This window comes from Corvus cornix, chromosome 2, assembly GCF_000738735.6.
Source record: "Corvus cornix cornix isolate S_Up_H32 chromosome 2, ASM73873v5, whole genome shotgun sequence".
Classification (NCBI taxonomy): domain Eukaryota; kingdom Metazoa; phylum Chordata; class Aves; order Passeriformes; family Corvidae; genus Corvus; species Corvus cornix.
The window spans coordinates 113792093-113819192 of record NC_046333.1 but is presented as its reverse complement, the minus strand read 5'-3'; the positions used below and the strand labels follow the sequence as shown (position 1 = coordinate 113819192).

At 35.1% G+C, this 27100-nt stretch overlaps 1 protein-coding gene across 2 annotated transcripts in view; it reads left to right on the top strand.

The window, feature by feature from the left end:
- RB1CC1 (RB1 inducible coiled-coil 1) overlaps positions 1–25614 on the top strand; it is a 68646-nt gene extending 43032 nt beyond the window's left edge. Inside the window, exons 15-24 of one of the 2 annotated variants that reach the window (XM_039548477.1) lie at positions 5376–7291; positions 11102–11261; positions 13450–13558; positions 13679–13919; positions 15485–15536; positions 16547–16594; positions 19559–19617; positions 21381–21508; positions 23074–23144; positions 23953–25614. In XM_039548477.1, coding sequence (XP_039404411.1) covers positions 5376–7291; positions 11102–11261; positions 13450–13558; positions 13679–13919; positions 15485–15536; positions 16547–16594; positions 19559–19617; positions 21381–21508; positions 23074–23144; positions 23953–24030 — 2862 coding nt within the window. In that variant the 3' untranslated portion in view covers positions 24031–25614. Of the gene's footprint in view, positions 1–5375; positions 7292–11101; positions 11262–13449; positions 13559–13678; positions 13920–15484; positions 15537–16546; positions 16595–19558; positions 19618–21380; positions 21518–23073; positions 23145–23952 lie in introns of both variants that reach the window. The other variant, XM_039548476.1, reaches the window with a different exon arrangement.
- Positions 25615–27100: the final 1486 nt, after the last annotated feature.

The following is a 27100-nucleotide window of genomic DNA, read 5'->3' as shown; positions in this document are numbered from 1 at the left end:
AGTGACATGAAGTTCTCTATTTTTTTCTCTGGGGTTTGGACAGGAGATTTATTGGAAATCTTTTATTTGTGTAAAATATGAAATCTGGACTGCTCTTTGTTCTGTAACATAGAAAAGGTGTGTCACTTAAGTAATTTCCCAGCTATTTTCTCTCTTCATAAAGATTGTTTTTCAAATGAACAGCTATTAAGAATAAGAATATTAGGGCCTGACTATTGTATTAGCCATTGAAATTGCTGGAAATGAAGAAATTCTGTGAAATCTTGGCATTTTCTGAACGTGCCCTTACAACAGACCTTGCTCTAAAATATAGAAGTTCGCTCCCATCATGGATTATCCTGAAATTTATCTTGTAAGAAACCAGGATAGTGACAGTTGTTCTGATGAATTAATTTTTTCACTAAGGCTTGCAATGTCAGAAGAGTGTGAAATTTAAGTTTTAATTAAAAATACGCATAATAACTGTTGTAAAATAAACAGGAAATACGCCTTTTTAACGTATTCGTAGTTTCTCCTTCTTTGTTCAGACATGCTTATCTGAGATATTTTCATCAGTATGTGTCAGTACAGAAAAAGATGTTTGCCAAATCAGGAAAATATTCTTCCCACTCTTTTCTTTTGCTGTGGTTTGACCAATTTGGATTCTTCACTTACACAGAAATGTCAGATGCTTAGACAGATTTGGATAATTGTCTCTTTTCTTAGAGTAAATTGCATTGCACAGTCAAAGCTGGGCCATTCATGATGTCATCTTGAAAATGCCCATCTCTGTGTGTCATTTCAGTGATTCATTTGAACTCTTTTGGAATTGGAGCAAACAGATTTGTCAGAGATTTTTTTCTTTTCAAAGACAGTGTTCTTGTTACTACTTCATGAAAAACACAAGGTCTTTCTCTGTGTTGCTTTGCTCTTAAGATAATATAGAAGCGTGTTTTTAAATTATACTACTTTTGCCTGTGTTGAATTACTGAAGTAATTTTTAAAATGTTCCTTTTTTTATCTTTGGTATTGCTGGGAATTCACAGTAAATAATTAGAAGGATGAACAAACATGTAACAATTGTCCTGAAGATGCCTAGATCTTCTTGCAGCCACGTGTTCTGGGTGTGAACTGAGAAATCCTCCCAACTTGGTGCAGAGTTGGCAATAACTGTGCAGGTGTTGAGTGTTGCCCATATTATTACTCTTGTACTCTACCAAGGACACACATTCAACCACAGGTTTCCCTTTCCATACTAGTGGCAGCAGAAGCCTGATTCTTCAAATTGAACTGGGATAGTGTCCCTGGGTAGCTGGTAGTGCAGCAGTTGAATTCTGTCTTGGTCAAATGGAAGTTCATCCTACTGCATCAGCTCCAGCAACTGTCTTTAATAGTTGCTTTAGGCAGGAGTGAAAAGTTGTGACTGCGGACAAGCGAGCAAAGAACAAGTCAGAGGAGATCAAATACCTTACTGGGGGTGTTGAGTACTTCTTTCCAAGTGTCCCTATAACTCTTACTATTTCAGCTTTCAAGTTCATAGAACATTAATGATTATTTTTTACTTTAGTATTACATTGGAGTAGTTAAAGGACAACGTTGTGGGTATTTGTTTAATTTGTTAATACTTCGAAACCTCTTTTCATTTTTAAGACTTTCTGCTTATTCTTTGTAATTTAATAGCCTCACATCAAAGATATTGCTGTGCTCTCTTATTTTCATAATACAAAGTTTAAGCAGATCAGCAATTGAGTTAAAGATGTCCAGGGAAGGCTAAGGTGCCCATAGGATTTGGGTAAGATGATTCAGGTGTCTTCTCCATGTTAGTAGGTAGTTAACATATGCAATCCTTTGGTATTAAAAGTTTTTCTTATAAGAGAAGCTGGCTCTTCAAATCAGATCATAAATCTGCCATTTCTTCTAGATGAGTTTGAAATTGAAACACTGCATGTAATCTTTCAGAGAATTGCCCCATTCCCTATGTTTTTTGTAGTAACATAATTAGAACAAGGCATGTAATCCTGCAGTACCTGAGAACTTGGAAATTAGTTCTGCTTTTCTATCTCTATTTTTTTCTTGTTTGCTCTTGACTCTTCTTCGTTGTTACAGAAATTAGTGTATGACGTGCATACATTGCTGTCTGTAGATTGGAAACAGACTAGATGGCAGGCACAGGCTTCTCAGGGAAAGAGCAACAGTAAACAAAGTCTTTATATAGTTTCAGCCACTCAAAATGTGAGGTTTAACTCTTCTCTAAGCAGTGATCTGGTACGCTCGCTAGACACTGAGCTCACAGCAGCCACTGCTGAGGCATGTAGCATGTTACAGCCCCAGGTCATGAGGAAACAGAGTTCATTATTCCACAGAGTGACATTTTTTTTTGTTTTTTCTTTATGGTATGTCCTTACTCTTTACCTTCTGGGATGATTCTGCAGGGTTGCCAAAATTTATTTGGTAGACACCATCTTTTCTTTGCATATGGATTTCTGTAGGACTTTCCCATATTCAAAGTCTTTGAAGTGCTTTTTTTAGTGTGTGCTTGTTGATAGCTGTGATGCTAGTTTTTGTTACTATTAAAGCTCTAGTTTATTAATGGTAGATGCTTGTCACTTGAAGCATGCTTTGAACCCAGGCATGTATCAGCATACAGAGTACCCTTCAACATCTATTTTTGAAAGTTTTTTTAAATAAATAACAAGCTGAAATTAAACCCAAGGGAAATGCTTAAACCTGGCTAATAGAATCATTTAAAAAAGGAGCATTTCCTTTTATTTGCCTCATGTCCTGTTCATTTTTCATAAATACAATATTTTTTATACAATGACCACAAGGTTTTTTTACAATGTATTTCAAAATTATTGTATGATTTAGATTCATAAAGATGTAAAAGCTAGGGAAGCTGAGGTGCAAATGCAACTCTGCTAAACAGATGAGTGTTGAAACTGAAATAGACTCTTCTTAAATCACAGCGAGAATTGTTAAACACGCTGTATCTCCATTAAGAGAACATTTGCATGGTACAGAGGATGATGGGGTCTCTTTTTGAGTAACAATCACTGTAAAAGCTTGAGAAAGCAAAAGAAATGGCAATTTATACAGCAGTAGATCAAAGTCTGCCGCTTCTGGGTTTTTTGGAGTTCCGTTGCTGAGCATTTATTGCCAAGCTCCACTAACTGTCACCAGTCAAGTGGCTAAATTCAATGGATGGCAGAAATTTCCTTAATAAAAACTAACGTAATAAAGAGCACTAGACACACATTTTAAATGCATTGAGGCAGTATGGATGGTTCGGGAAAGAGGCACGAGCAGGATCACAGAATTATCAGCTGGAGGCAGTGTTGGCTTTTTGAAGAAGAGCACCAGCAACAAATCTCCAGCACTCAGACTGAACATCTTAGAGGAATTTTCTTCTAGAAAGATTCCCATGACTTTTTGTTCAGCAACTGTTTCTTTTCAACATGGTCACGTTTCTTAGACGAATAAAATCAAACAAGTTCTTAGTGATGAAAGATGGAAGAGCAAGGTATTGGTTGAGCTATGGTGTTACAGACAATGCATCTGATGTCTTTCAGAGCACTGATACATTCAGAAAACTCTGCATCTCTTCCAGTTTGTGATCCTGATGATCCTGTGCTTATGCCTTAATTCTGTGTGTTACAGATATTTGCCGTATGTATTTTAACTGTGTGTGTTTCACTGTAATTTTCCTAGGAAAAATTGCTTCACTATCCATCCTATTACAAACTTTTTCAGGAATGCATCCTTGGTGGATGCTGAGACTGTACATTGCTTTTGGCTTGCACTGGGATGTGTTCTGCACTTGCTGAAGCTTAAGGTTTATGTTTTTGTCTTAGGAATCTACAGGTGTATTGTTGGCATTAGAGCTTTTATATTCCTTGTTGTAAATGATAAGTGATAGCATAAGATACTAAAGGAGTACAGGCTGGTCATTTATTTGTGCCTGGTTCTGGTAGTTATAAAGGTAGTAAAGGATGAAGACTTTATACACTTTGCTTGTTCTGTCAAAAAAAATTTGCAAGCAGTAGATTTACTGTGTTTAATCTATTAAATTGTGAAGTTAAGAAAATCTGTAACTGAATATATCTTTCAGATACATCATGCTGTAAGATAAATTGAGTTTTGGTACATACAGAAAGCTTGAACATCCCAGAACATGGGCTGTTTGCATAGTCTCTAAGGCTGATGTTGATTTTTTTTTTTAAAGCATTTCAGAATGGAGTTTTACTGAATTGCAGGTGCACAGACGTGCAGGTAACTTGGCCTGAGTTACAACTATTATAGCTATGATAAATAAAACTTCAGCAGAATTCTCTTGAAGTATAATTTCCATGGCAATATAGAAATATATAGAAATGTATGATGTCTTTGAAATACCAGAGACTGATCTTCAAACATGCAGGTCAGAGCAGGGTATGCACTGGTCCTGGAGATCTTGTTTTATAATTGGTATAGTATTAAACAATAACTGATGATAATGAGATTTAAAGTGTTATCTAATCAAATCAATTTTCCAATTAATTAAGTTTTTAGCCTTTTAAGAATCAAAATCACTGCAACTGATCAGAATTTCTTGGGGACAGTTCCATGAAGGTGGAGAAGCTTTAACTGATGTTTATTCACAAGCTGCTGTTACTCATGGATTATTCTGGGTGATCATTCTAACCATTAGCTTTGCAGGTGAATATTGAAAGATCTGGTGCTACAGAATCAGTTTTGGTTATATCCAGGATTTAGAGGCAAAATGACTAAAATTGGGAGCGATGGGAGCACATGAAGGGGGAAAAAATCCAATCTGGCTGTGATTGCTGTGTGTCTTGCATTCTGAAAAGTCAGAATGTTGTTTTTAATTAGAATGTGCCCTTCATTGTATTGTACTAGTTCTACATTCACATGCAGAACAATTGATACATATTTTTGATATGTTAGTAGACAACAGTTTTGTTGTAGTAAAGATTTTGTAAACCTTAGTTGTGTATTTTAAAAATGGCTGCTTTTTCAATAATAGTATTGGCAATAATAGAATAAAAATGTTTTAGTAACAAAATTATTAGGAAAACTGAAATAAATAGGCTGTTAGGAACCAAAGCCTGTTTCTGACTGGTAAGATACAGTTGGGTGTGCTCTACATAGGAGTTCTGGCTAGGTGAGCATTTAGTATTTAGGTGTTTACAAATGATGCTTTTCTGAAACCTAATGGAAATCTCCCTGATTTTCTGCAATTTTTGCTTTAGTTTTAGTAGTACATATTTTGGACTGTTGCAAATAATAAGGCTGATTTTTTTAAGTTCTTGTTTTGCCTGATAATGTAAAATTAATTTTTAATATTAACAGTTTTGCTTATCACTTCAAGTGTTTATTTCTTGCTTTATAACTTGTAGGCCTCCAATAGTCAAGCATCGCCACAATCTGCTACTACACCAAGGATGGAAAGTACTACAGGAACCGCAATTGCTACCTCTTCAAGAACTCCTCCATCACTCAGTCTTCAGGGTCCCCTGTGTCCTCCTGTGTGTCCCCCAGCTCCATTAGAAGAATTGTCTCCAGACAGCATTGATGCTCATACGTTTGATTTTGAAACCATTGCCCATCCGAACTTGGAGCAAGCTCTTAAGCAAGGATCATTAGACTTGGATTCATTAGCAGAAAGTCCAGAATCTGACTTTATGTCAGCAGTAAATGAATTTGTAATAGAAGAAAATCCAGTGTCTCCTAATGTAATAAGTGACCCACAAAGCCCGGAAATGATGGTGGAATCTCTTTATTCTTCAGTTATCAATGCAATAGACAGTAGACGTATGCAAGATACAAGTTCTTGTGTAAAGGATGTTTCAGCAGAAAATGCTTCTCTCAGTGTTTGTGTGGAGAAGTGTAGGGTTATTGCTCAAGACTCAAAGATACATTTAAGAGGTATAAAGGAAGATCTCTGCCATTTCAGAACACTTGTACAAAAAGAACAGTGTGACTTTTCTAATTCTTTAAAATGTACTTCCTTAGAAATAGTAAATACAATTGAGAAGGTAAAACTTTCACTTGAAAAAACACTAAATGATAAACATCAAAATGAATTACAATGTTTGAAAAGTGAATATGAAACTAAAATTAATAAACTATTGGAGGATGGTGAAGAAAATAAAAAGAAAATCAAAAAGTTAAAAGGTGACCTGTTAGGCCTTGAGGAAGTTCTTCAGACTAAGAACAATGAATTTGCAATAGTAAAGAATGAGAAAGAAGCTGTAGTTTGCCTTCAGAATGAAAAAGACCAGAAATTACTTGAATTGGAATGCCAAATGGAGACACAAAATTCTGAAATTAAGGAACTAAGACAGTCACGTGAAATAGTACTTGAAGACTTGAAAAAACTTCATGTTGAAAACAAGGAGAAACTACAACTCCTGAGGGCAGAACTTGAGAGTTTAGAGCAAAGCCATTTAAAAGAACTGGAGAGCAACCTACAAGCCAGGCATTTACAGGAATTTGAGAAGGTCGTAGCTGAGCACAAGGACTGTTTGGATAAATTAAAAAAAGAGAACCAGCATAGACTTGAACAAATGCAGGAATCTCATGAAGTAGTTATGCAAGAGAAACAACAACAAGTAGAAGAGTTACAGCTCAAGGTTTCAGATCTGTCTGATTTGAGGTGCAAATTAGAAGTTGAACTTGCCCTGAAAGAGGCAGAAACTGATGAAATGAAGCTTCTTTTGGAAGAAAGCAGAAACCAGCAACAAGAGACCTTAAGATCTCAAATTGACAAGGAAACTGAAAGCTTAAAAAAGGAGATAGATAAATTAAACAATAAAATACAAATTAGCAGTGATGAATATCAAGTGGGCTTATCAGAACTAAGGACTCTGATGACAATTGAGAAAGATCAGTGTATTTCTGAGCTAGTAAATAGATATGAAGAAGAATCAAATTTGCTTAGAACTGAATTAAATAAAGTAACGCTTCTTCATCAAAAAACTGCTGAGGCAGAAAAAAGACTTTCAGAGCAAATAACAGAACTACAAAGTAAGTTAGAGTTGGAAACGAGTGCCCTAGAGAAGGAAAAAACGGAAAAGTTGTCTCTCTGTGAGCAGCAGGAAAAATACGAAGCTATTATCCATAAGCTAAAGGAAGAGAAAGAACTGTTAGTATCTAACCAAGAGCAAGACAGGCAGTTGCTCATTCAGAAGCTCAATTGTGAAAAAGAGGATGCAGTACAAACTGCTTGTAAAGAGTTTGAATTACAGAGGGAAGCAGCTGAAAAAGGGCTTTTGGACAGAATACAACAACTTGAGATGCAAGTGAATCGGAGGTACTGTAAGAATTAAGTTACTGTGTTTTCCTAGTATTTTAAAGTAGTCAGTGTAGTATATTCATGACACACTATCCAGTAAGTAAAACCTCTGTATTTTAATAGTGATTATCTGTATTGGTTTCTATACAAGTTACTTTCATTTTCCAGGTAGTGATGTTCCCATGGCTGTAGTTAATCTCAAAGACTGTAAAATATGTAACACAGTATTATTTTGAGACAGCAGTGAAGGTTTGTTCTATTTCATTCTTTTAATGTTACATTGAAGGAGTGTTTCCACAATAGCAAGTTACTTGAAATTCTGATTTTGCTGGTCTCAGCCCCTCTCTCCTTTCCCATCCTTGCTCTGCTCTTGGCACTGTGAGAACATGCAGTGGCTGGCTTTTAGGTTAGCCTGATAACTTTCTTTACTGGCTAGCTGTACACCAGGCTAGTGATATTGGTGGCATGAAAACCTGTGTGGGAATTTATACAGGATTGACTGAGAACTGTGCCATGGTTACATGGACTTCCATTGACTTTGCTGCCCCACGTACATATTTTAGGGTCTTCAGTTTGAGCTGCATAATGAAACACAAGGGTGCAACATAATCTTAAAGAACGTCCTAACATCATTGTTTTTCTTCATTAATTTCTGCAGAGATTTTCCATTTTAGAAAGAAAAATACATTTTTCCCTTGCCAAGAATGCATAGAATTATTCTTTCTGTGTCCTCTTATGTACTTAGCAGTTTGTAATGCCTGCCAGCAGCCTAGATGATGAAGTTATAGAATGGAAATAGAATTTTTTAATGTGACCAATGCTTAGTAACAAATTTTTTTTTTAAATGCTAGCATTTGTCATTTATGTTCTTGTAGTATGAATCAATGCAGCCGATAGATCTGGTTTGTAAAACATTTTACTAGAGGAACTTTTTCCCAGGTATTAGGCTATACCAGGTATGTGAAATGGGAAAAGATCAATAAGGTGGACAGAATCGGCATAAAAGCAAGAATACTTCAAAAAATGAGTACAGTCTTCAGTTAGCTTTTAACTTTTGAATATCAATGTAATGTTAAACAAAAAAAGGTAGGAGAGGGGTGGTCATGCAGAGTCCCACAGCATAGTCCAAGGGAAATGGGAATATCTGCTTCACTGGAATTGTCTGCTACCTCAGGATTTTCACATGGGCGCAAATCCATCATTATATGATGTTGTTTTAGTGTCTATGTTTGCATGTCAGTGTATGAAAAAACGCATTAAGGTAATACGGCTTCTTTGAATTAAGATCGGGATATAATGAAACTTAAGAACAGCCCTTCTTAATTGAAGAAAATATTTACTTAATGATATATGGTGAAATGGGAAGAAAAATGATAAATTCTGTGTTTTTCCTTTTCTGTGTATTAACGCATTGTAGAAATTTGAAGAACTTGACTCAACAGGAAAAAGATGTAGCTGTGTCATCAGACTTTTTAAAAATCCACCTACACTTAAATTTGAACTTTTGAGCACAGCTGCGTGTATTCTTATCCAAATTGGATAAAACAGAATGTATTTCAAAGAAATACTATCTGCTTCAATCTAAAGAAGTGCTGTTAGTTTGTTACAAGTTCTGCCAAGTAATTTAATTTTTAGTGTGACGTTGAAATACATTTTGCCTCCTAAGGCTTGTTTTTATGCCTTTATTCTGCTGTTAGTTTTTTTTCTCTAGGAATCAAGATATTCTATTGTTTTATCTCCAAAGGGCATACATGTTAAGTAAATCTGTCCTAATATTTCAAAGTCACTGTTTAGTTGTTTGATTTTTGAATTCCTAAAACCCTAAGCTGTGTCAGTAACTTGAGTTGATTTGTTATCCTCACTCATTGTTTAGCAGTTAACTTGTAATGGTAGAAAACAACTTTTATTTGGCATGTGACTATGTTTGCCAGATAGGTGTTGTTTTCTGCAAGACTAATGTTACATTAGCCATTCAGAAGGTACAGACAGAGAAAGGGATTGTTAAATTTGACCTGGGTATTGCACTGGTGTCAAGAATTTAGTTTTTGAACTTCCATGAAAACTAAAAAAAAAATTTAGAGGCAACAAAGAAATGTTTGCTATCCATGCATTACCATGTTATAAAAATTAACGTGGTTTGGTGTGTCTGAAAATGAAGTAATTTTGATTAGGAAAGATAATAAAACTGCAATGCACTTGTAATTCTAGTTACTCTTTCTACACTGTGTAGTACTAGCCAACTGAAAGCCACAATTTCTTTAATGATTTGTTTTTAAGCAATTTGAAAGACTCTGCTGGTTAGTTAAAAGAGTTATAATACTGTAAAGTGTTAAAAGCGGAATAGGAATCCTAACTGCTTTGAAAACTGAATTACTGCTTTGGTATTTTCCAGCCACTTCTGTCAGACCATCATAAGTAGTGAAGCTTCTCCATAGAGCACGTGCTCTCTCTCTCTCTCTTAGCTGGGCTTCATTTAGAAATAAACTGAAATTTAATCAAGCATGAAAATGTTTTCTCAGTGGCACAAAGAAAGATTTGCCTGAGTGTTTCATGACTTTCTTTTCCCTGCTTATCTTACTTCTGACTTCTAGAATGTCAAAGGCTTTTTAGCCACTCCAAGAACTTCAGCTGGCTTTCAGAACTCTTTTATTTAAAGCTTCTTATGGGCTTTTTGAGTGCTTAGCTGCTGCACAATAGTTTGTATATTCAGTATATGCCCATGTGGTAGAGCAGTAACAGTATTGTTAAGTACCTCCTTTGTCATCATAGAATAGTGCAAGTGTTTGCTTGCAAAGAAACCCCAATTTGAAGAGAGATGCTTTTAGTATCTTGAAAACAATAGACATTGTCACTGTTGCTGTAGTTGTTAAGACCTTTGCAGATTAAATATCTAACCCTACTGCCTGTTACAGTGATGAGATTGTAAAAACTGGTAATGTGGTAGCATCCTTTGCAGAACAGCAATATCCTTTACTTGGCTGTCATTTGCAGTCAGTAGTCCAGGCAGCCCATCTGAAAGGCAGATGATTCCTGTTTTGGTACAGTTCAGCTAAGAGCTTTGGGTCTAAATATGATTAATTTTAATGTCAGTATGGTTTAAGTATGATTCTGGTGCAGATGAATAATGGAAATTTAAATAATACATTTTTTCACAAATGTTGCCCAAAAAAGGGGTTTCTCTATTCTAAAGTTCTGCAGGGGGGATTCTTGATAACTCAAGCCAAAGCAGAGGAGAGTGCAGTTAGTTTTTTGCTTCAGTGCTGAAAAATATTAGGCCTATGTAACATTGTTTCAAAAGCCATTTAAGGTCATTTTCCTTCCTGCCTCTGTGACTGCTTATGGTTTCCTTCACGATCATTAGTGCTGTCCTTCAGGTTCTGCAGTCCAGAGTTTTGAATTTCACGTCTGGATTCCTTAACATCGGATTTACTGCTGAATTGTTTTCATTATGTGATAGTTCCGAAGGCTCTGCATTTTGACATACTAAGTATCTTCATGAAGTCAATCGTTGTTTGTTCTTTTTACCACTTTCCACACCTTCTGTTATGTTAGGAAAAAGTATAAACAAAAGTTCTGCCCTGCAACAAAACTTCAAAGTTAAAGCCATTGTGCTACAAAAAACATAATGCCCAAGAGTAAGAATTGGTGAGATGTTCATGATTAAAAAGTAGAATTGAAGTTAGTAATGGCTTAATTGTAATACAGTACTTACTAAATATTTCAGAAATATGTCAAAATAAACTTCTGACTTTTGCGTGTGTGCTTATTTCATGTATTGTGGGGCTTGGTATATGCTGCAAATTTAAAGCCTAAACATTTTCTTTTAAGTCCTCCTGCTGAATCAACTGCTGAATCAAGCTTAGTTGCTGAACTTCAGGAGAAGCTTCAGGAAGAAAAAATGAAGTTCTTAGAGCAACTTGAAGAACAAGAGAAAAGAAAGAATGAAGAAATGCAGAACATCAGGACATCTCTCACTGCAGAGCAGCAGGTAAAGCTGATTTTTTAAAAATTATTTTTGCTCCCATGACAATTGTGTTCTTTTGGTGTTTTGAAGTTAGAGTAGCATTTTCTCTTTTGCTGTGTAACACTTCCACATTCTAAGTTTATGTACTTATCTGAAGCCAGAATACAATGTGTCAATGGAATCAAACATTTAAGCATTAAAAAATAACCAAAGCAAAGAAACAAACCAAAAAAAACCCACTGAAAACAAACCAAAAGGCCAAACCAATTATCAAACAACTGGCAATCCAGATTCAGTTTTTCTGATTTCTTTTGCTTAAATGCTTGGAATTTATATTCATTTATCTCTTTAACTGCAGAAAGATACCAGTTATTACAAAATTTGTGGACAACATTAAATTAATTATTTGAAATACTGATTGATTTGGGATGCTGATTACTGGCTTTTAAAGTTTATTAGCGTGGACAAGGTGGTGTTTCGAGGTTCAAAGCATAAATATGGTGTATTTTGAGGTTCAAACAAAGTATGTTGCATTTTACATAATAAACTTAAAGCCACAATGCATGCCACATCTTGATACAAAAATCACATTGCACTGGATTAATATTTTACATCCGTATCCATGCTTTATTTCCTTTCAGAACATCGTGAGCCTCTTAGTTTCTGTAGATGAGTCTTGAGTTCTTAAATTAAATCTCTGTTAGTAACAGCTATTATCTACAGCTTTGTTGCATTTAAACACTGAGAAAGGATTTTCTGTTTTAAGCACCTCTCCTTACTGTGGCTGTGGTAGGATCAAATAAGGACAAAGAGACAGGGTGGTGATCGGCCAGCTTGGTGAATGAATGCTATGAATCACTGGGTGCAGGGAACACAAAATTGCAGATGGTTATAAAGAAAGAAATATTATTGAAATTCTTGGCCTTCAAGCGTTAATACTGGAGTTAACCTTATGTAGTAAATCTAACAGGAATTTTTTCCTACTTTGGTAATCATTAGACTTATTTTTTCATCACAATATTCCTCAGTATTCCATTTTCCCCATTATCTAATAGTATTCTTCATTTTTTCAGCAGAACATGGAAGGGATGGTTCTGAGGCATTGACAACAAATTCCAGGGGAAGCTGGAATTTTTTAAAAAAACAACAAACAAACAACCCAACTCCCCCCCAAACAGACTCCAGCCAAAGCAAACAAATACCCCAAACCCAGAAAAACAGTGTATCAGTCAGTGCTGACAGTTCACTTCACTGGCTCTGCTGGTAACTGAATGTTTTGGGTATTTGGGTATTTAGCCTCTGTCCTTTTTGGTTTTTGTTTTCTTTCGTCTGTGAAGTTTCCTTAGAGGTGTCACTTATGCTTGTGGTATGAGAGTTTTGTTATGCAGACGTATAACAAAGGCTGCTCTGCCCTATGTAAGGTGTGTAGCCCACCAAATAGTTTGCATTTTAAGACTGAGAGTTGATAGACATATATCAAGACAATCTTAAAATTCACAGAAAAATTAAAATTAACTTGAAATATCCTTTAAATAGATGATTGTTGGCAGGTTTTGTCTCTTCAGCAGCACCCTAAAAGGGCCTAGGGCATAATGGTCAGTAGAAGGATTGAAGAAGCAGAAAGATTTGTCAGACTGGTACTGAAGGCTATGCTGGCCTCTTTTTATGTTCACCTATTCAAGCTATTAACCAGGGTTCATGTGTACCTTTTGCAGTAATTAATTGTTCACTGAAGAATTAATGCATGACTTGAAATGTATTTTTAATTCAGTGTGTAGTGTATTGATAACAGTATTTTTCTTTTTCATTGTATGTAACATATCTTGGTGCAGTTCAGATTTATCTTAATAATTTTAATCCTTCAAGTAACTGTTTCAAATATAGGATGTTCAACTGTTTTACATTAACTGGAATATAAAGTATTATATTTAAATAAAAACCCACAACTTAGAATTTTTAAAATTAGTGTATCAGGCTTGAGGGAAGTAGAGGGTTAAAAATGAAATTAATTTAAAAAAAAGTTTTACAGAGAAACATAAAAATAAAATGTACAGGCATTTTATCTCTTCACCAAAGCAATAAGTTAAAAAGTTTTAATTTCTTTTTTAATTATAATGCAGAAAACTGAAATGCATGCTGTCATTTGTACTATTTTGCATTACATTTTTACAGTACATTTCTTTTTTCAGTAATACTTCCTTTCTGTTTTCAGACCAACTTTAACACTGTTCTGGCAAGAGAGAAAATGAAAAAAGAAAACATAATTAATGATCTTAGTGACAAATTAAAAGTGCTTACACAACAGCAAGAAAAAGATAAGGGTAAGCAAAGTTCTCAAGAAGTATTCATCTTCTCGAATAGGACTGTTCCATTCTCTACAGATTGGTTTTCAGCCTTAGTGCTGCTGTAATTAAAAGAAATTCTGTTTATTTGTGTCATAGATTTGATTGAAACACTTTCTGAAGATCGTGCTCGCTTACTTGAAGAGAAGAAGAAGCTTGAAGAAGAAGTTAATAAACTGAGAAGTAGTAATTTTTCTCCATCAACCTACTTGGCAGCAGTGTCAGAAGCTTGTGGAGCCTGTGCAGCTGATGTGCCCACTGACACAGACAGATTGGTTGCTGATTTTGGGGCTGAAGGAAGAATGGACTCCACGATGGAAACCAGTATGATGGCTGTGCAGTAAGTATGGGTCATTAGAGTAGAAATACTCAGAGCATGCTCTCGTTCTGGAAATGTGTGCTCTTGGGTGGTGTGAAGTACAGATGAGCATGTTTAACTTTCCTCCTGCCTTTGATGGTCTTCTGAAAATATTCTTTTAAATGTACATGTGTGTACAATTGTGGTGTCACGATCATCAGGAATGTGTGGGTTTGATGACTTTGAAGTATGCAGCCTCAAGGCGAAACTTGGCACCACAATCATGACATAAAAGAATTTACCTACGTATACAAAATGTAAGTCAAACTGTAATAGTGAATGAGCTGGGAGGCTGCATGTTACTGGTGTACCTTTTGAATAGTGTCTCACTTCAATGCTACTAGCTTTTTGAAGAACCCCAGACTTCTCCTCCAAACTTTTCACAGAAGTAATGAACCTGACTGGGAAGCACAAAAGAGAAGCAAGGTTTTTACCAGAGGAGTAAAAGTAGAATTGTTAGATGTACTTAACATTAAGTTTAGTCAGTGTCCTTCACAACCGATGCTGCCTGACTCACAATCACATACCCAGAGCACTAAATAGCTTTGTGGAAGTGAGGATGAAAGCAGTTTGTGCTTGCCAAATTGAACTTGCACTGATAATAAAACAAGGAAGTATCCTATCTTTAGAAAAAGAGCTGTTTCTAATCATTCTAGTCCTGCACTCTGAGAACAGATGTACAAAAAAAAATAAAGCTTGTGGACAAAAAAATTATGGCTCAGTGTATGATTAGACAGAAACTTTCACAGGCTTCTGTTGACTGCTTCCTATTACATGAGAGCTAAACAGCCTTTTAACTGAAATGAAGTAATGATTAGTATGGCTTAATCTGTTAGCTTTGCTGAGCATTTTGCTTGGATTTGTAGCATGTTTTGTCCCAAAACTTGTCCATTTTCTTTTTGCAAGCAAATCTATTTGGACTAGAAAATAAATTGTTCTCCCCTATTAAACTGCTTTTAAAATACATTATAACTGGTTTACAGATTACTGTTTATGTTCTTAAGAAATTACTTGGGATATTAGCATTATTATATTGTGCCCCAGTGCTCAGTTTATTGCATGTAAATGGCAACAAGTAGCAAGTTCAATTTAGTGTCTCTACCAGGGAGTACTAGGGCACTTCAAGCTACTCCCCAGCAGCCTTTAAGCTACAGACTAGGAAAATGGGACATCATGGAGCTGAATTGCAATATTGGCGGTTAACTGTCAAAGCATGCAGAGCTGTATCTTTCATCCTGATGTCTTGAAAATGATGCAAAATACCAAGAAATGCCCCCATGTAGCTTGATAAACTAATTGATTACTGAAAATTCACTGGCTTGTTGCAGTAAAGAACCTCATTGGTTGAAAGAAAAGAAAAAAAATCCAAAACACCAACCAGAAATATTGATGCTGATTCTTACTGTTTCTTTCTATGCTGTTCCCTCTGTGCTAGCAAATACATAACACTCTTCACTGAGTGACAGTGGCAGGTGGGTATGGAAAAGATAACTTTTGCTATGAAGAAAAGTTTCATTTTTAACCTATCCATTTTCTTTCTCTTTTAGTGAAAATGTCCATATGTCTGAAGAGAAGCAGAGGATAATGTTGTTAGAAAGAGTGAGTAGATTGTGAGGTTAAGTGTTACAACTAAGTTCTTAAAAAGTATATACATGTGAAGTTGTGCTGTGGTCAGTTATATATGCTGATGCAATATAGTGTCTGCAAGGATTATGAATATGATTATAAATATGATTTCAGGGAATGTTTTTCATTGTACTCTTGGATCAGTATAATTCACTGAAGTAATTGAAGATAACAGTTAAAAGATTACTCTTGGCCTATCTTTGTTGTGTTCATGTAGGCTTTAGTATGAATGACTATAGTGTAATACCACTTCTTAGGAGTGACAGATCATTGATCCAGAGAATTTCTATAGAAAAAAAAAAGTTGCAATTTCTTTGATTGACTAGTTTCTCATGGAAGTGGGTATTGTAGGCTGTATTCTTGGTAAAATGTGAGATTAACCCCTAGTAGTTACATTGGAGTATTTCAGATTTTAGTAATTTTTAACTGCTCAGTCATATCTAACTTCATCTCAGTTGTCTTTTAAGTTTACTTAAAAAAAAGAAAAAAGGTGTCTTTAGCTTTTGGCTTTCTAGGATCACTTGGACTAAAATCTGTGACCAAATAAAGAACAGGAATGCTTTCTGTTAGTGGATTGTGACACTGTATGATGCAGCTGCCTGGATGTTTTTGACTACAAGCACGTACATGCTTTATTCTGTCATCTGATTACATAGGATTTGTCATGGGCAGAAGCTATAACATAGTAATACATTACATTTCTTTTGCCATTCTGTCAGTGACATGTTTTTCTAACTGAAAGAAAAGTATGAGTATGGAGGTAAACATAGTTTAGCAGTGGGTTTTGTAGTACTGGGATAATTGCTAGACTTAAATTTTTTTTTGCGTGTATTTTTTCAAAAGATATTTTGATAATTGTTATAGCACTGAAAGATGTGGTATTGTACAAGTAGTTGGGCTCTAGTTGTACAATAACTATTTTTTTTATGTTTGTACTGTATGAGGTATAATAACCAGTTAATCAGATTAAGATTTTCTTTTAGACTTTGCAGTTGAAAGAAGAAGAAAATAAGAGATTAAATCAAAGATTGGTAAGTATTTGTGCAATGCATGTTTTAAGCCTCATGAGAAAATAAGAAAAGCTTAAAAATTTAAGTTTGTTAAAATCTAAAAATGTTTTTTTATTAACTTAAGAAATGTTTTAAGTGTTAAGGCAAGTGGTAAATAGATAACCTCATAGCCTTCCAGAGGTCCTTAGTCTTCTCCTGGAAAAAGATTCACAGGACTGGAGAGTGACTTCTTCCCAAAGAGCACAGAGCATCCAGGCTTGGGGTAGGGGGTGTTAATTTCCAGGGCACCATGACTCAGTTTTCAGCAACAGTAGATCAAAGGCCAGTTTACAAGAAGGTAAATATGCCTGCACTTTAAACATAATTGGGAATGTTAGCAATAACTTCTAGATTGGCTTGGGAAAATTGCACCTCTCAGCTTTGTAAGGTGTGAAACTAATTCTGCCTAGCAGCTGGAAATTCAGGCAGCCACCATATGAAATGCTCAAATACAGGAAATGCCTATGGAAGGAAAAAGAATGTAGTGACAGAGGGCCCTGGACTATAAATTCTTCTCCTGTTTTTTTATTCTCAGTTTATCCTTGTTAGCAGGTCTCAATATTAAGTCTTAAAAAAAATTCCTGTGTGTGTAGGAAACAGACACATCCTTTGGGTGGACTGGCCATGGTGATCTCAGTGTCTTTAAGTGACAGGTGATACCTAGAAGTTTGGTAGGAACTGATATCTGTATAGTGGGAAGTTACATTTCATACCAGGTGTAAGAAAGGATAGCAAGACATCTAAAAGTATAATTTTTAAAGGAGCGTTTTTAATTCAGAATGTCAGTGCAGTGCACAGGATTTACTTAGGTGTAGTTTTCATGCTACAGTAAAACTCAAAACACATTGGACAGTTTTCTAAAGCTCTCTGTAGATTTCTTGAATCAAACTCTTGATCTCTTGTCATCTCAGAGTAAAATAAAATGGAAGAAACACTGCGTACAAGACAAATAGAAGGTTATTCTTGTTGTGATTAATACTTAGCCACGTAGGAGGAATTGGCAGTTCATTGGTCTCTAAAGTGATTCAAATTTGATTTCTAACTGGGCATAGGAACTTCTTATCTTTTCAATTCCTTATTTAGAAAATGAGTTTTTTCATAGATAAGTTTATTATTTGTCTCTTCATCTTTCTTTCCCTCTCCCCCTCCTTTTAAATGCACTTCTGAAATTGCAATACGCATCAACACTTAAATACCAGTGTTTATTTCTATTGAGATACTTGAAATGAGGTCAGAAGGCATTCTGTGTGAAAATCTTCATAGGTTACTGGCTTTTGCAGAAGAACTTGTGGGTTACTTCTGCAAGGAACAAAAAGGAACTCCTTTTAGTACTTGGAATGTTATTACAGGATTTCTGTTACATTAAATGAATTACTGAGAAAGGGAAACATTTTTTCAGTCTAAAGGCTATTAGTTGTACTCATAAAACATTCCTTACTAGGTTTTAATGGAATTATTTTCAGCATTCTAGTTTGTTCTGTTTTTCTTGAAGTTAGAAATCTAGGAAAAATACAGAAATCAAGCTATTTCGTGTTTTAATTTAACACTTACTCCATTTTTAAAAAACAGCAAGAAAATACCTGGTCTTTATATCTGAAGAGAACTCTCAAACACTTTTTTGAACAGTCTAAGCAAATTTGACAAATTTCATGCTAGCTGCAACTTTTTCAAGAAAGAAAAGTAGCCTCTAACAAAAAAAAAAAATCTGAAGCTGGATCCTGTAAAGAAAACTGCTGAACGTGTCTTCAGAATTTGAGAGCTTTCTGTGATATACTGCATTCAGTTTGGACCCATTCTTTGAAGAAACGAAGAAAATGAGCTGTGAATAGTCTTCAAGCTCATATGAAGACAGGCTGGTACTGCCTCTGGGGAAGGCAGGGGGCAAGATTGACAATAGGAAGGAAATACCCTGTAGGGAGCAGTATTTGAGTTACAGCTGAAAAATCATGTGCTAAACTTCAAGTATGAGCAATCTAGATTTGAATAGCATGTGAAAATGGTCCAGGAAGTAGGAATGTATGGAAAATCTGCAGGACCTCTAGTCAGAGTTTCTGTGGAGCAATTATGAATTGTTTTTTGTAAGGAGGTTACCAGAGGGTAATAGAACAGATACATTTATATTAGATCAGCTTCTCCAGCTACTTGCCTCCACTGGGACAGGTATTCCTTCGGAGGTAGAAGTAGCGTTAGCCATTGTCATTTCAGGTTATTGTAGTTATTGTAGAAACTGTGTGTACAATTTTATTAATTTTTAGGTCTAGTTCATCCTATTGAAAGTTGGTCCATGTACCAGTATTAATTAATTCAAACAGAATTAAAGGCAAATATTATACATACAGGAGATAATTCTTATGTCCAAAAACTCACATAATGAAGCCTTTCTTTGGTCTTACTAAACAAAGAATTATAGACTCCAGTTTTATTCCAGAGAGTGCTGCTCTGTTTATTACAATAAGCTTTATATTTTGTGACAGTGCCTAGAAAAACTGAGAGACCATGTTGAGTTCAACATCTAGAGTTTAATTGTAATAAACATGTTTAAACTCCAGTGTTCTACCATCAGCTTTTTCTAATGCCCTTGGGTAACTGTGTTAGAATGGATCATAGGTCTTGTGTATGCTCAGAATGAATCTTCACTGGCACTGATCTGAAAAGCACTTCCCCATTCTAAATAATGAGGGAGAAGTTAGTTATGCAAGAAATTTCATAATCAAGGGTAGCTGTTAAAAGAAAAAGCACTGTAGTGGAAACCAAAAACAAACCACAAACAACCAAACTTAATACAGAACAGGATGACAAAAGTATGTTGGGTTTTCTGAGTGAATATAAAATCTGCAAGACAGGCACTGTTTGAAATTGATCAAAAATTATTTTCCCATATTCTTACCTGCAATTTACATTTCATCATAGCTTGCAAGTACTTTATAGCTTTTTTCTTTCTTACAGATGTCCCAAAGTATGTCATCAGTATCCTCAAGACATTCTGAAAAAATAGCAATTAGAGAGTAAGTAGATGTTAAATTTCATTTAAGTAGATGGATATGTTTTCAATAAAATAAGTGTGTAGCGAATGTTACAATTCTTCTGTTCTTGCTCTGTGGTGAAAAGATGCATAGATCTCTATAATTCAGCCATCACCTATTCAACCATCCCAGTTGAGCATAAATCAAATTTTATAAAGCCTTTTTATAAACAAAAAAACGGCCTTTTTGAACTGTCAGTGACTTTCTTGAATTCTGTACTTTGTGGAATTTCTAGAATTCTCTGAGGTTTTTTTTTAGATTACTTGTTTGTTTATCTGTAACCTTGAAGTCATGCTAAGAAAAGACAGAAGGAAATCTGTTCACCCTGAATATGCATAGTGCTGTATTATATTTCAAGAGAAGTTTTACCTTCCTGAAGTCTTCAAAGTTCTTGGCTTGCTCTGACAGAATGAAATAAAATTAACTCAAACGTTTTGTTAGGTATTCTCAATCTGTTAGCAGTTGCATGTAGAATTGTTGCTGGAAACAGAAGTATTCTTTTAAAATGTGAAAGCTACAAACAACTTCTTAATTAATATTAGGCTTATAAATTACTTTACTAATATAAAAAACCTTTTTAGAAAGAAAACTGGCACAGATTATTCTGTTAATGTTTTTTGAATTACACCAATTTCCATTTTTGCTGTAACAAAGTTAGCACTTGAAGAATCGTTTTTTTCCCTTTAGCATCTGAAAATTGTGGCAAGTGTCTTGGTAGTTTTTGGGGAGGAAAATGTTGCGAAAGAAGAATCTATCTGTCTAATACAGATGATTTTAAGTCACTATAGCCTGTCTTCATAATACGTCCAGGCAGAAAAGTTTGGAGTATTGTTTATTTAATCCAAAAATGAACTTCAAAGATGATGACCTAAATTTCTCTAAATTTACTCAGTTGACTGACTGTGTATCTGTAGTTTCCTTCTCTGGAGAAGTTTTTCACTTTCTTTGCACTTCTTCCCTCATCCCCAAAATAGTAGTAATATTTATTCTTAGAGTCCCCTCATGATCTAATGCTTAATTTGTAGCCATTTTAGACTTTATTAATGGGTGAATAATTTACTTGCAAGACATTTGCGCTGTGGAACAAGAAGCTTGGAGACAGAAGTCATTCTTTGAATTCTGTTATTGAAACTTTGCATGAGAACTTGGTGGCTTCCTGTGTTGCCTTGGTGTCAGGAAAAAGCAGAGTTTTAGAACCTTTTACGTAGTCGCCACAGTGTTTCTTTGGCTTTTCATCATTCGATCAAAGATGAACACTTCATCCCTTCTTTGTCTTGTGTGCTTAAAACTTTTAAGATTGAAAGCTGCATAAATGTTTTTGCTGTATTTTTCTGTGTTCAAATTGACTTCAGTTTAAAACATCAAAAGAATGTTTGTAAACACCCAGTGCAGTGATGGTTAACTGAAGTACCAGTGAATAAAAATAATGCAAGATTGAAACATTAGTATTTTGTTAGGTACTTCTGATTATATTTTAAAGCAAAACTCACAGTTCTTTTGAAAAAAATAATTTGAGCTGATGGGTGTAGAACATTTCAAAATCACTTTTTAAAGATAGCCTGCTTTTGTTGACTTCAGAAAATAGGAAATGTATATAAGTTGGCGCAGCAAGTGGAAATGTCTGTTACCATTCAACTTAGTCTGTCTCAGGCAATACATGGGAGAAAAAATGTAGTGTAATTAATGTAGTTTCAAGCTTCTGTGCTTTTTTAAGTTAAGTTCTGTGATTTTATTTTTTTTCCCAGTTTTCAGGTTGGCGATTTGGTTCTTATTATCTTGGACGAAAGGCATGACAACTATGTGTTGTTTACTGTTAGTCCAACCTTGTATTTCTTGCACTCAGAGTCCCTTGCTGCATTGGATCTCAAACCAGGTGAGTGTGGTAAGTGTCAGATTTTTTTCTAATTATTATCTCCTCTTACAAATAACACTCTTAACTTTCTAACACTAAGTGATTTGATAAATACGTATGTGATAAATACAAGAAGCATGTATTGTAGATAGTTGTCAGCTATCTTTGTAGCTTTTGCTACTTGTTCTGATGCAAAATATTTTTCAAGGCGGAACATTTTTAATTAAAAATTTATATAGATGTTTAGGGCCTTGGAAAAGTAGGGAAAATACCTGCATCTTCAAAGTAAGCTGTAAAAAAAACAAAAAAAGAGGGAGAAAATGCCAATTTTGTACACACACAGAGTTTGTTAACATTCCCATCAGGCTGCTTTAACTACTCAGTAGCATGAATAATAAATAACAAAATGTAGACAACAGTATATGGGAATTTGCAAGCAATATTTTTGCTCATAGTTTTTCCACCAAGTTAAGATAGTATTTATTAAAATTTTTCAGAGAAGACTTTCAGTATTTATTTGTTTTTGTTCAGGTTGCTGGCACATTTACTTTTTTTCTCCCTTAATCTTCAAGGCTCTTTATTGGTTGTTTTTGGCAGCTATCTAAACTTAGCTAAATTGAAATCTTTTTAAATGAGGAAAAAAAACAGTGCTTTGCACTAAGCCACGAGCTACATGAAGTGGATTCATGGGAATACCTTTGAGCTATCATGGTTTTTTGCAAGCCCACCTGTACTCCCAACTTTGTAGAAATGTCTAAGAATATGCATCAAAAGAAAATTTATATTAATTCTACTTTATCAGTGAAAGTTTCTATGTTATTGCATGTCACAAGCTGCCAAATAATTTCCCTGAGCAGACTCACTGTAGATTGCACTTATGATGAAAGATGATAGATCTTAAATAACTAACTATGTAGTTTCCAGAAGACCACTAAGGCCTAACTGGATTCTGAGTCTGCTGAAGGATCTGTGCCATGTGTCATCTGTGAAACGTAAGGAGAAAGTGCCTATCTGACTTCCAGATGTAATACATTCTGAGCTATGGCATTAGTAGTGCATTCATAGCTGTGTGAAATATGGTAGGCTTTCCTTACTGTTTTTTTACATGTATAAGGTAAAAGCCATTTCGGTTTGTATGTTACTGTGAGTAGTTAATTCACTGACCTGTTTTCAAATGGACTTAGCTTGTTCCATTCCTTACCACTTGCTGAACAGAGTTAATCTCAAATCTGAGAAAACTGCACGTAAAATAAACAACATACCAGTTGCCTGAGGGACACATTTGTCTCTGTCTCACTACTTCAGGAAACCATGTCTTGATTCTGTTCCTGCATCAGGGAAGTGGGGAAAATGAAATTCAGTACACTAGTTGTACTTGTGATAGGTTAAAATTGGTGTGGACCTAGGTACTGCAAATTACTGTTTTAAGGGCCACCAAAATGTTGCATTTAAACTTGATCTTACTTAATGTTATTTATTTAAAAAACTGAGTTTTTTAAAGAATTTCTGCTTTTAATGAAAATATAATGTAATGTCCTGGTACCTGTAGTTGCTTATCCAAAATATTAAATATATTTTCTCTTTAGCATCAGGTGCATCTAGGAGACCTTGGGTGCTAGGAAAAGTGATGGAAAAGGAATACTGCCAGGCAAAAAAGGTAAGAAAATAGTAATGAAAAATCATCTATGATTAATAGAGAAAAAGTCAGTTTTAATATTTGTAATGATGCCTTTTCCTGGTCTTGAAATCAAGGATTACAAACACAGTTAGAAGGGAGAAAGGAGTTTTACCTTGGTATTTATTTTAAGGACCCTTAGGTGCACCATGTCCAGGTGGAATGCACTGAAATGCACACCACAATGCACACCCACAATAGATCAGGTATAACATTATAGGTCTTACTAATTACCATGTCTATCAAAGATTCCCCAGTGAGAGGCTCGAGTGAGCCCCCTCCCCGAGGAACCTTCCCCTGGATGGTTCTATCTCAGTTTACAAAATGTGTTCTGGAGAGGACCTTGGGGTCTGGGGCATTCTGACCCCTAACTATGAAACTTCTAAGATGTTTAGTCTCCTAGCTTGACAAATAAGTCTAAGAATGTAGGCTAAAAAACACGAAGAATACAAAAAAATTATAAAACGGTATATAAAAGAAAAGGCAAAAAATCATCATGGCATCAATAACACTTGTGACAAATTCTCCCTGCATAAGAAGTTAGATGAAAATTGTCCTAAGTTCTGCTATTCCTGCTCTTCTTTTGAGTCAGTGAATAGCAAGAGTAGGGGAACCAGAGAAGAGGTGAGTGAGCAGTGGGTTAGGTATTTGCATCCACACTGCCCAGAGCTTTGCCAGACTCCTGAGGGTCTCCTGAATACTGAATAATGAGAATCAGTTTCGGCTTAAAAATACAAAAGTCAGTAGAATAATCCCACATTTAAATCTTTTTTTTTTCTTTTTTTTATAGGCACAAAACAGATTCAAAGTTCCTTTGGGTACAAAATTCTACAGAGTGAAAGCAGTACCATGGAACAAGAAAGTATAACAAAACAAAGTTTTAGTTCATTCTGTTTCCGTTCTTTTTTTGACTCATCCTTCAGTGCTCGTTCATCGCTCCCAATACCAGGCCATCTTTTTATACTGAGGTCATGTGACAAGATACGTCATTGATGTACTGCTTTTACTTTTTAACAGGTGACATTTTAGAAACAAGAAATTCATCAAAAACTCTGGCCCTAACTGCTTCGATTTTTTTACCCAGATAACTTTAAGAGTGTGGACCAAATGAGTTCATTTTCTCGAAGGGCAGCCACATGAAACATGGTTTGTTTGCCATGTTAATTGCCTGTTAAATATACATTAGCTTGTATTTAGATGTTAAATGTTAGTTACCATTATTACCAGCATATGTCCTTTTGTGAAATCATTATCAAAGTACTTGCACTCTTTAACAGATTCTTTATATGTGTAAAATTCATCAACTATTTAAGAGGGTGTTCATTGCATGCAGATAATCATATAATTTTTCTTCAACATGAGTTTGCCTCAGTAGATGAATAAAAATAACTACTGCAGCTTGTTTCATTACATGAAAATGCTCTTTAATGTTAAAAAACCCTTGTAATTTGATGGACTGATTTTGAAAATCAGTCACAGTTAGATCTGCAATCTTCAAAAGCACTTTTGATGGATTGATCACACAGATTCTGAAGGGAAGACACCTGTGCCGTTTGTTCAAAGTGAAGCACTTGTTCTTCCCAACAAAACAGAAGTCTTGTATTAATCTATTTAGAAAAATCATATTGATGAAATTGTATTTCATGGTTGAGTTTCAGGAAAAAACTCATTGTACATTAACCATACAAGAGTCATTTAAGTAACAAATTATTGTAATTGTAAAAGACATGTAGAATTTTAAAACAATAAAGATTTGAAACTGTATGTGTTTGAAGTATTTGTGTGCCTTTTAAATATTATCTCTAATATTTATTTCATGTTAATCTGTTGCAGCTTCTCTGTGATTTCTCCAGTGGTTTCATTACATAGAAATACCCAAATTTTCTATGAGAGGTAGTAATTATCAAAAACATTTGGGAATTACAAGAATTACCTTGTAATCATAAAAAAGAATTTAGGTAGACAGAAATTTTACTTTTGTCAGCATATTAAATGGATAAAGGACATTTTTTAAGTAGTTATACTGGCTACATTTTTAAAATGTAGTCTTATTTATTTTATTTTTAACAGTAACAGTAATAACAGTATAAAAGGGATGTACTATAAATATGTAGCCAGTGGAAAGTGAAATTATGAGTTCAGCTATGAGCTTATGCCTAGGACTCAATCCATAGAGTTACTCAGCTGTGATTTATCTCCATGTGAGGAGTGGAAGAGGAAGAGCTAAAGAAATGGTCACATGAAAATCTCAATGCTTCTGCTCATACGTTGCAAATAATATTTCTCTAGACTAACCAGTCCACTTGAACACCCAGAAACATCTGTATATGCTTTATTTAAAATTTTGTTCCATAACAATTTTAAGTTAGATTTTTATGAAATGCATGGGCTTGTAACTGTATCATATCTTTGAGTAAATAAATCTAAGACAATTGATCTGTGGAAAACAGAATGTCATTTTGTCAAGTTGCATTCTTACCTGGTTGATAAATTTACTAGTTGATGTACTGGCTTTTTAAAATTAGTTCTTAAATGTGCCTTATTCTTCAAGAACAGTATTACCATAGTTGAGTACTGCCCAGTGTCAAATTTGCAAATACCATAAATCTATAGGACAGGTTTAATGCATAAAAAAGCAAACCAAAGCAACAACCCATGATGTAATGCTTTTAATCATTGAATTTTTTACCTTTGATGCTAGAGGATTTTAGCTTTTATATTTTTCATATATTTGTGATCCTGCAATTCTTTAGTGTCTAATTCTAAACTCCATATAGAGTGCTAGCTACTGTTCTCCCATCTTGGTCAGACAAAACAATTCCTCTCTAGGCCTGGGAATCAAAGATACCTCACTGTCTTAGGCCCCAAGAAATGTAAACAAAAGTTAGCTGGGGGGGAGCAAACTTGGGGTAAATGACTTCATTACCTGAAGCTGTAATTGGAAGATTAACCCCCAATATGCAAATGGACCAAACTTATAAAAGTATGGAAACCTGTGACCCATCATCCATTTTTGGGTGTAGCCCCTGAGTGGCTTCATCTACCCTAAATGTACCTGAAGGCCCTTCAATAAATATAACTGCTTTTTATTCTCTTAATTTTGTCTGGCCTCTGTTTTTAGGTAGTCCCATAAGGCATCACCTTCAACTAAATGGGAATTCTGTCTGCAATTTGGTGCAGTCTTGTTCCTTAAGTCAATGGAGTCACAAGTGTTTTAAGAAGTTATACACATAGCATAACTCATTTCTTTTAATATGCCAAGTGTTAAGAAGCCTTGATGTCTTTTACTCATTGACAAAACTTTCCCAGCCTCAGATACTATTGCTGTGAATGTTACCAGTCTTCCAAGGATTAGCTATTCCTTGGAAGCCATCAGGCTTTGCTAAGAGACACAGAGCCCTTCCATTTCTGGGAGGACAGTTGCTCCCTGCAGTAGCAGCAATGCATCTGTGTAGCAAGGGACAATCCAGCACTATAACATAAGACCCCACTCTTCTGTTATTGAATAGTCTATTTCAAAGATTAGTGAAACGTTGCCTAGAACTTTGTCCATGGAGGAAAGGATGTGTTGTTGGTCAATTTCTTCCAAGGTGGATAAAACTGCTAATTTGATGATGGCCCTACATCACAGAGTAGCTACAAGTGGCCCTCCTTTTAGGGCATACAAAAATTAAAGCATTTTTCTTATACTGTAAGTCATTAAGCTCTAAGGTTTGTGTGTCCTGCTCTGTGTTGGTGACATATCATGAAGTTCATTTGTTGCAGGCTGTGAGATGGTGCCCTGAGTGCCAAAGTGAGGTGAGTGCAGAACTCATGCTGAGAATTAACCTCCTTGCAAAAAAAACCCCAAAAAACCTCAGAAATTCCTTCATCTTTGTCTATAAAAACATCTAAACTTCTAGTCTGGTTTTACTGTTGCCTAGATTAAAAATGTATGC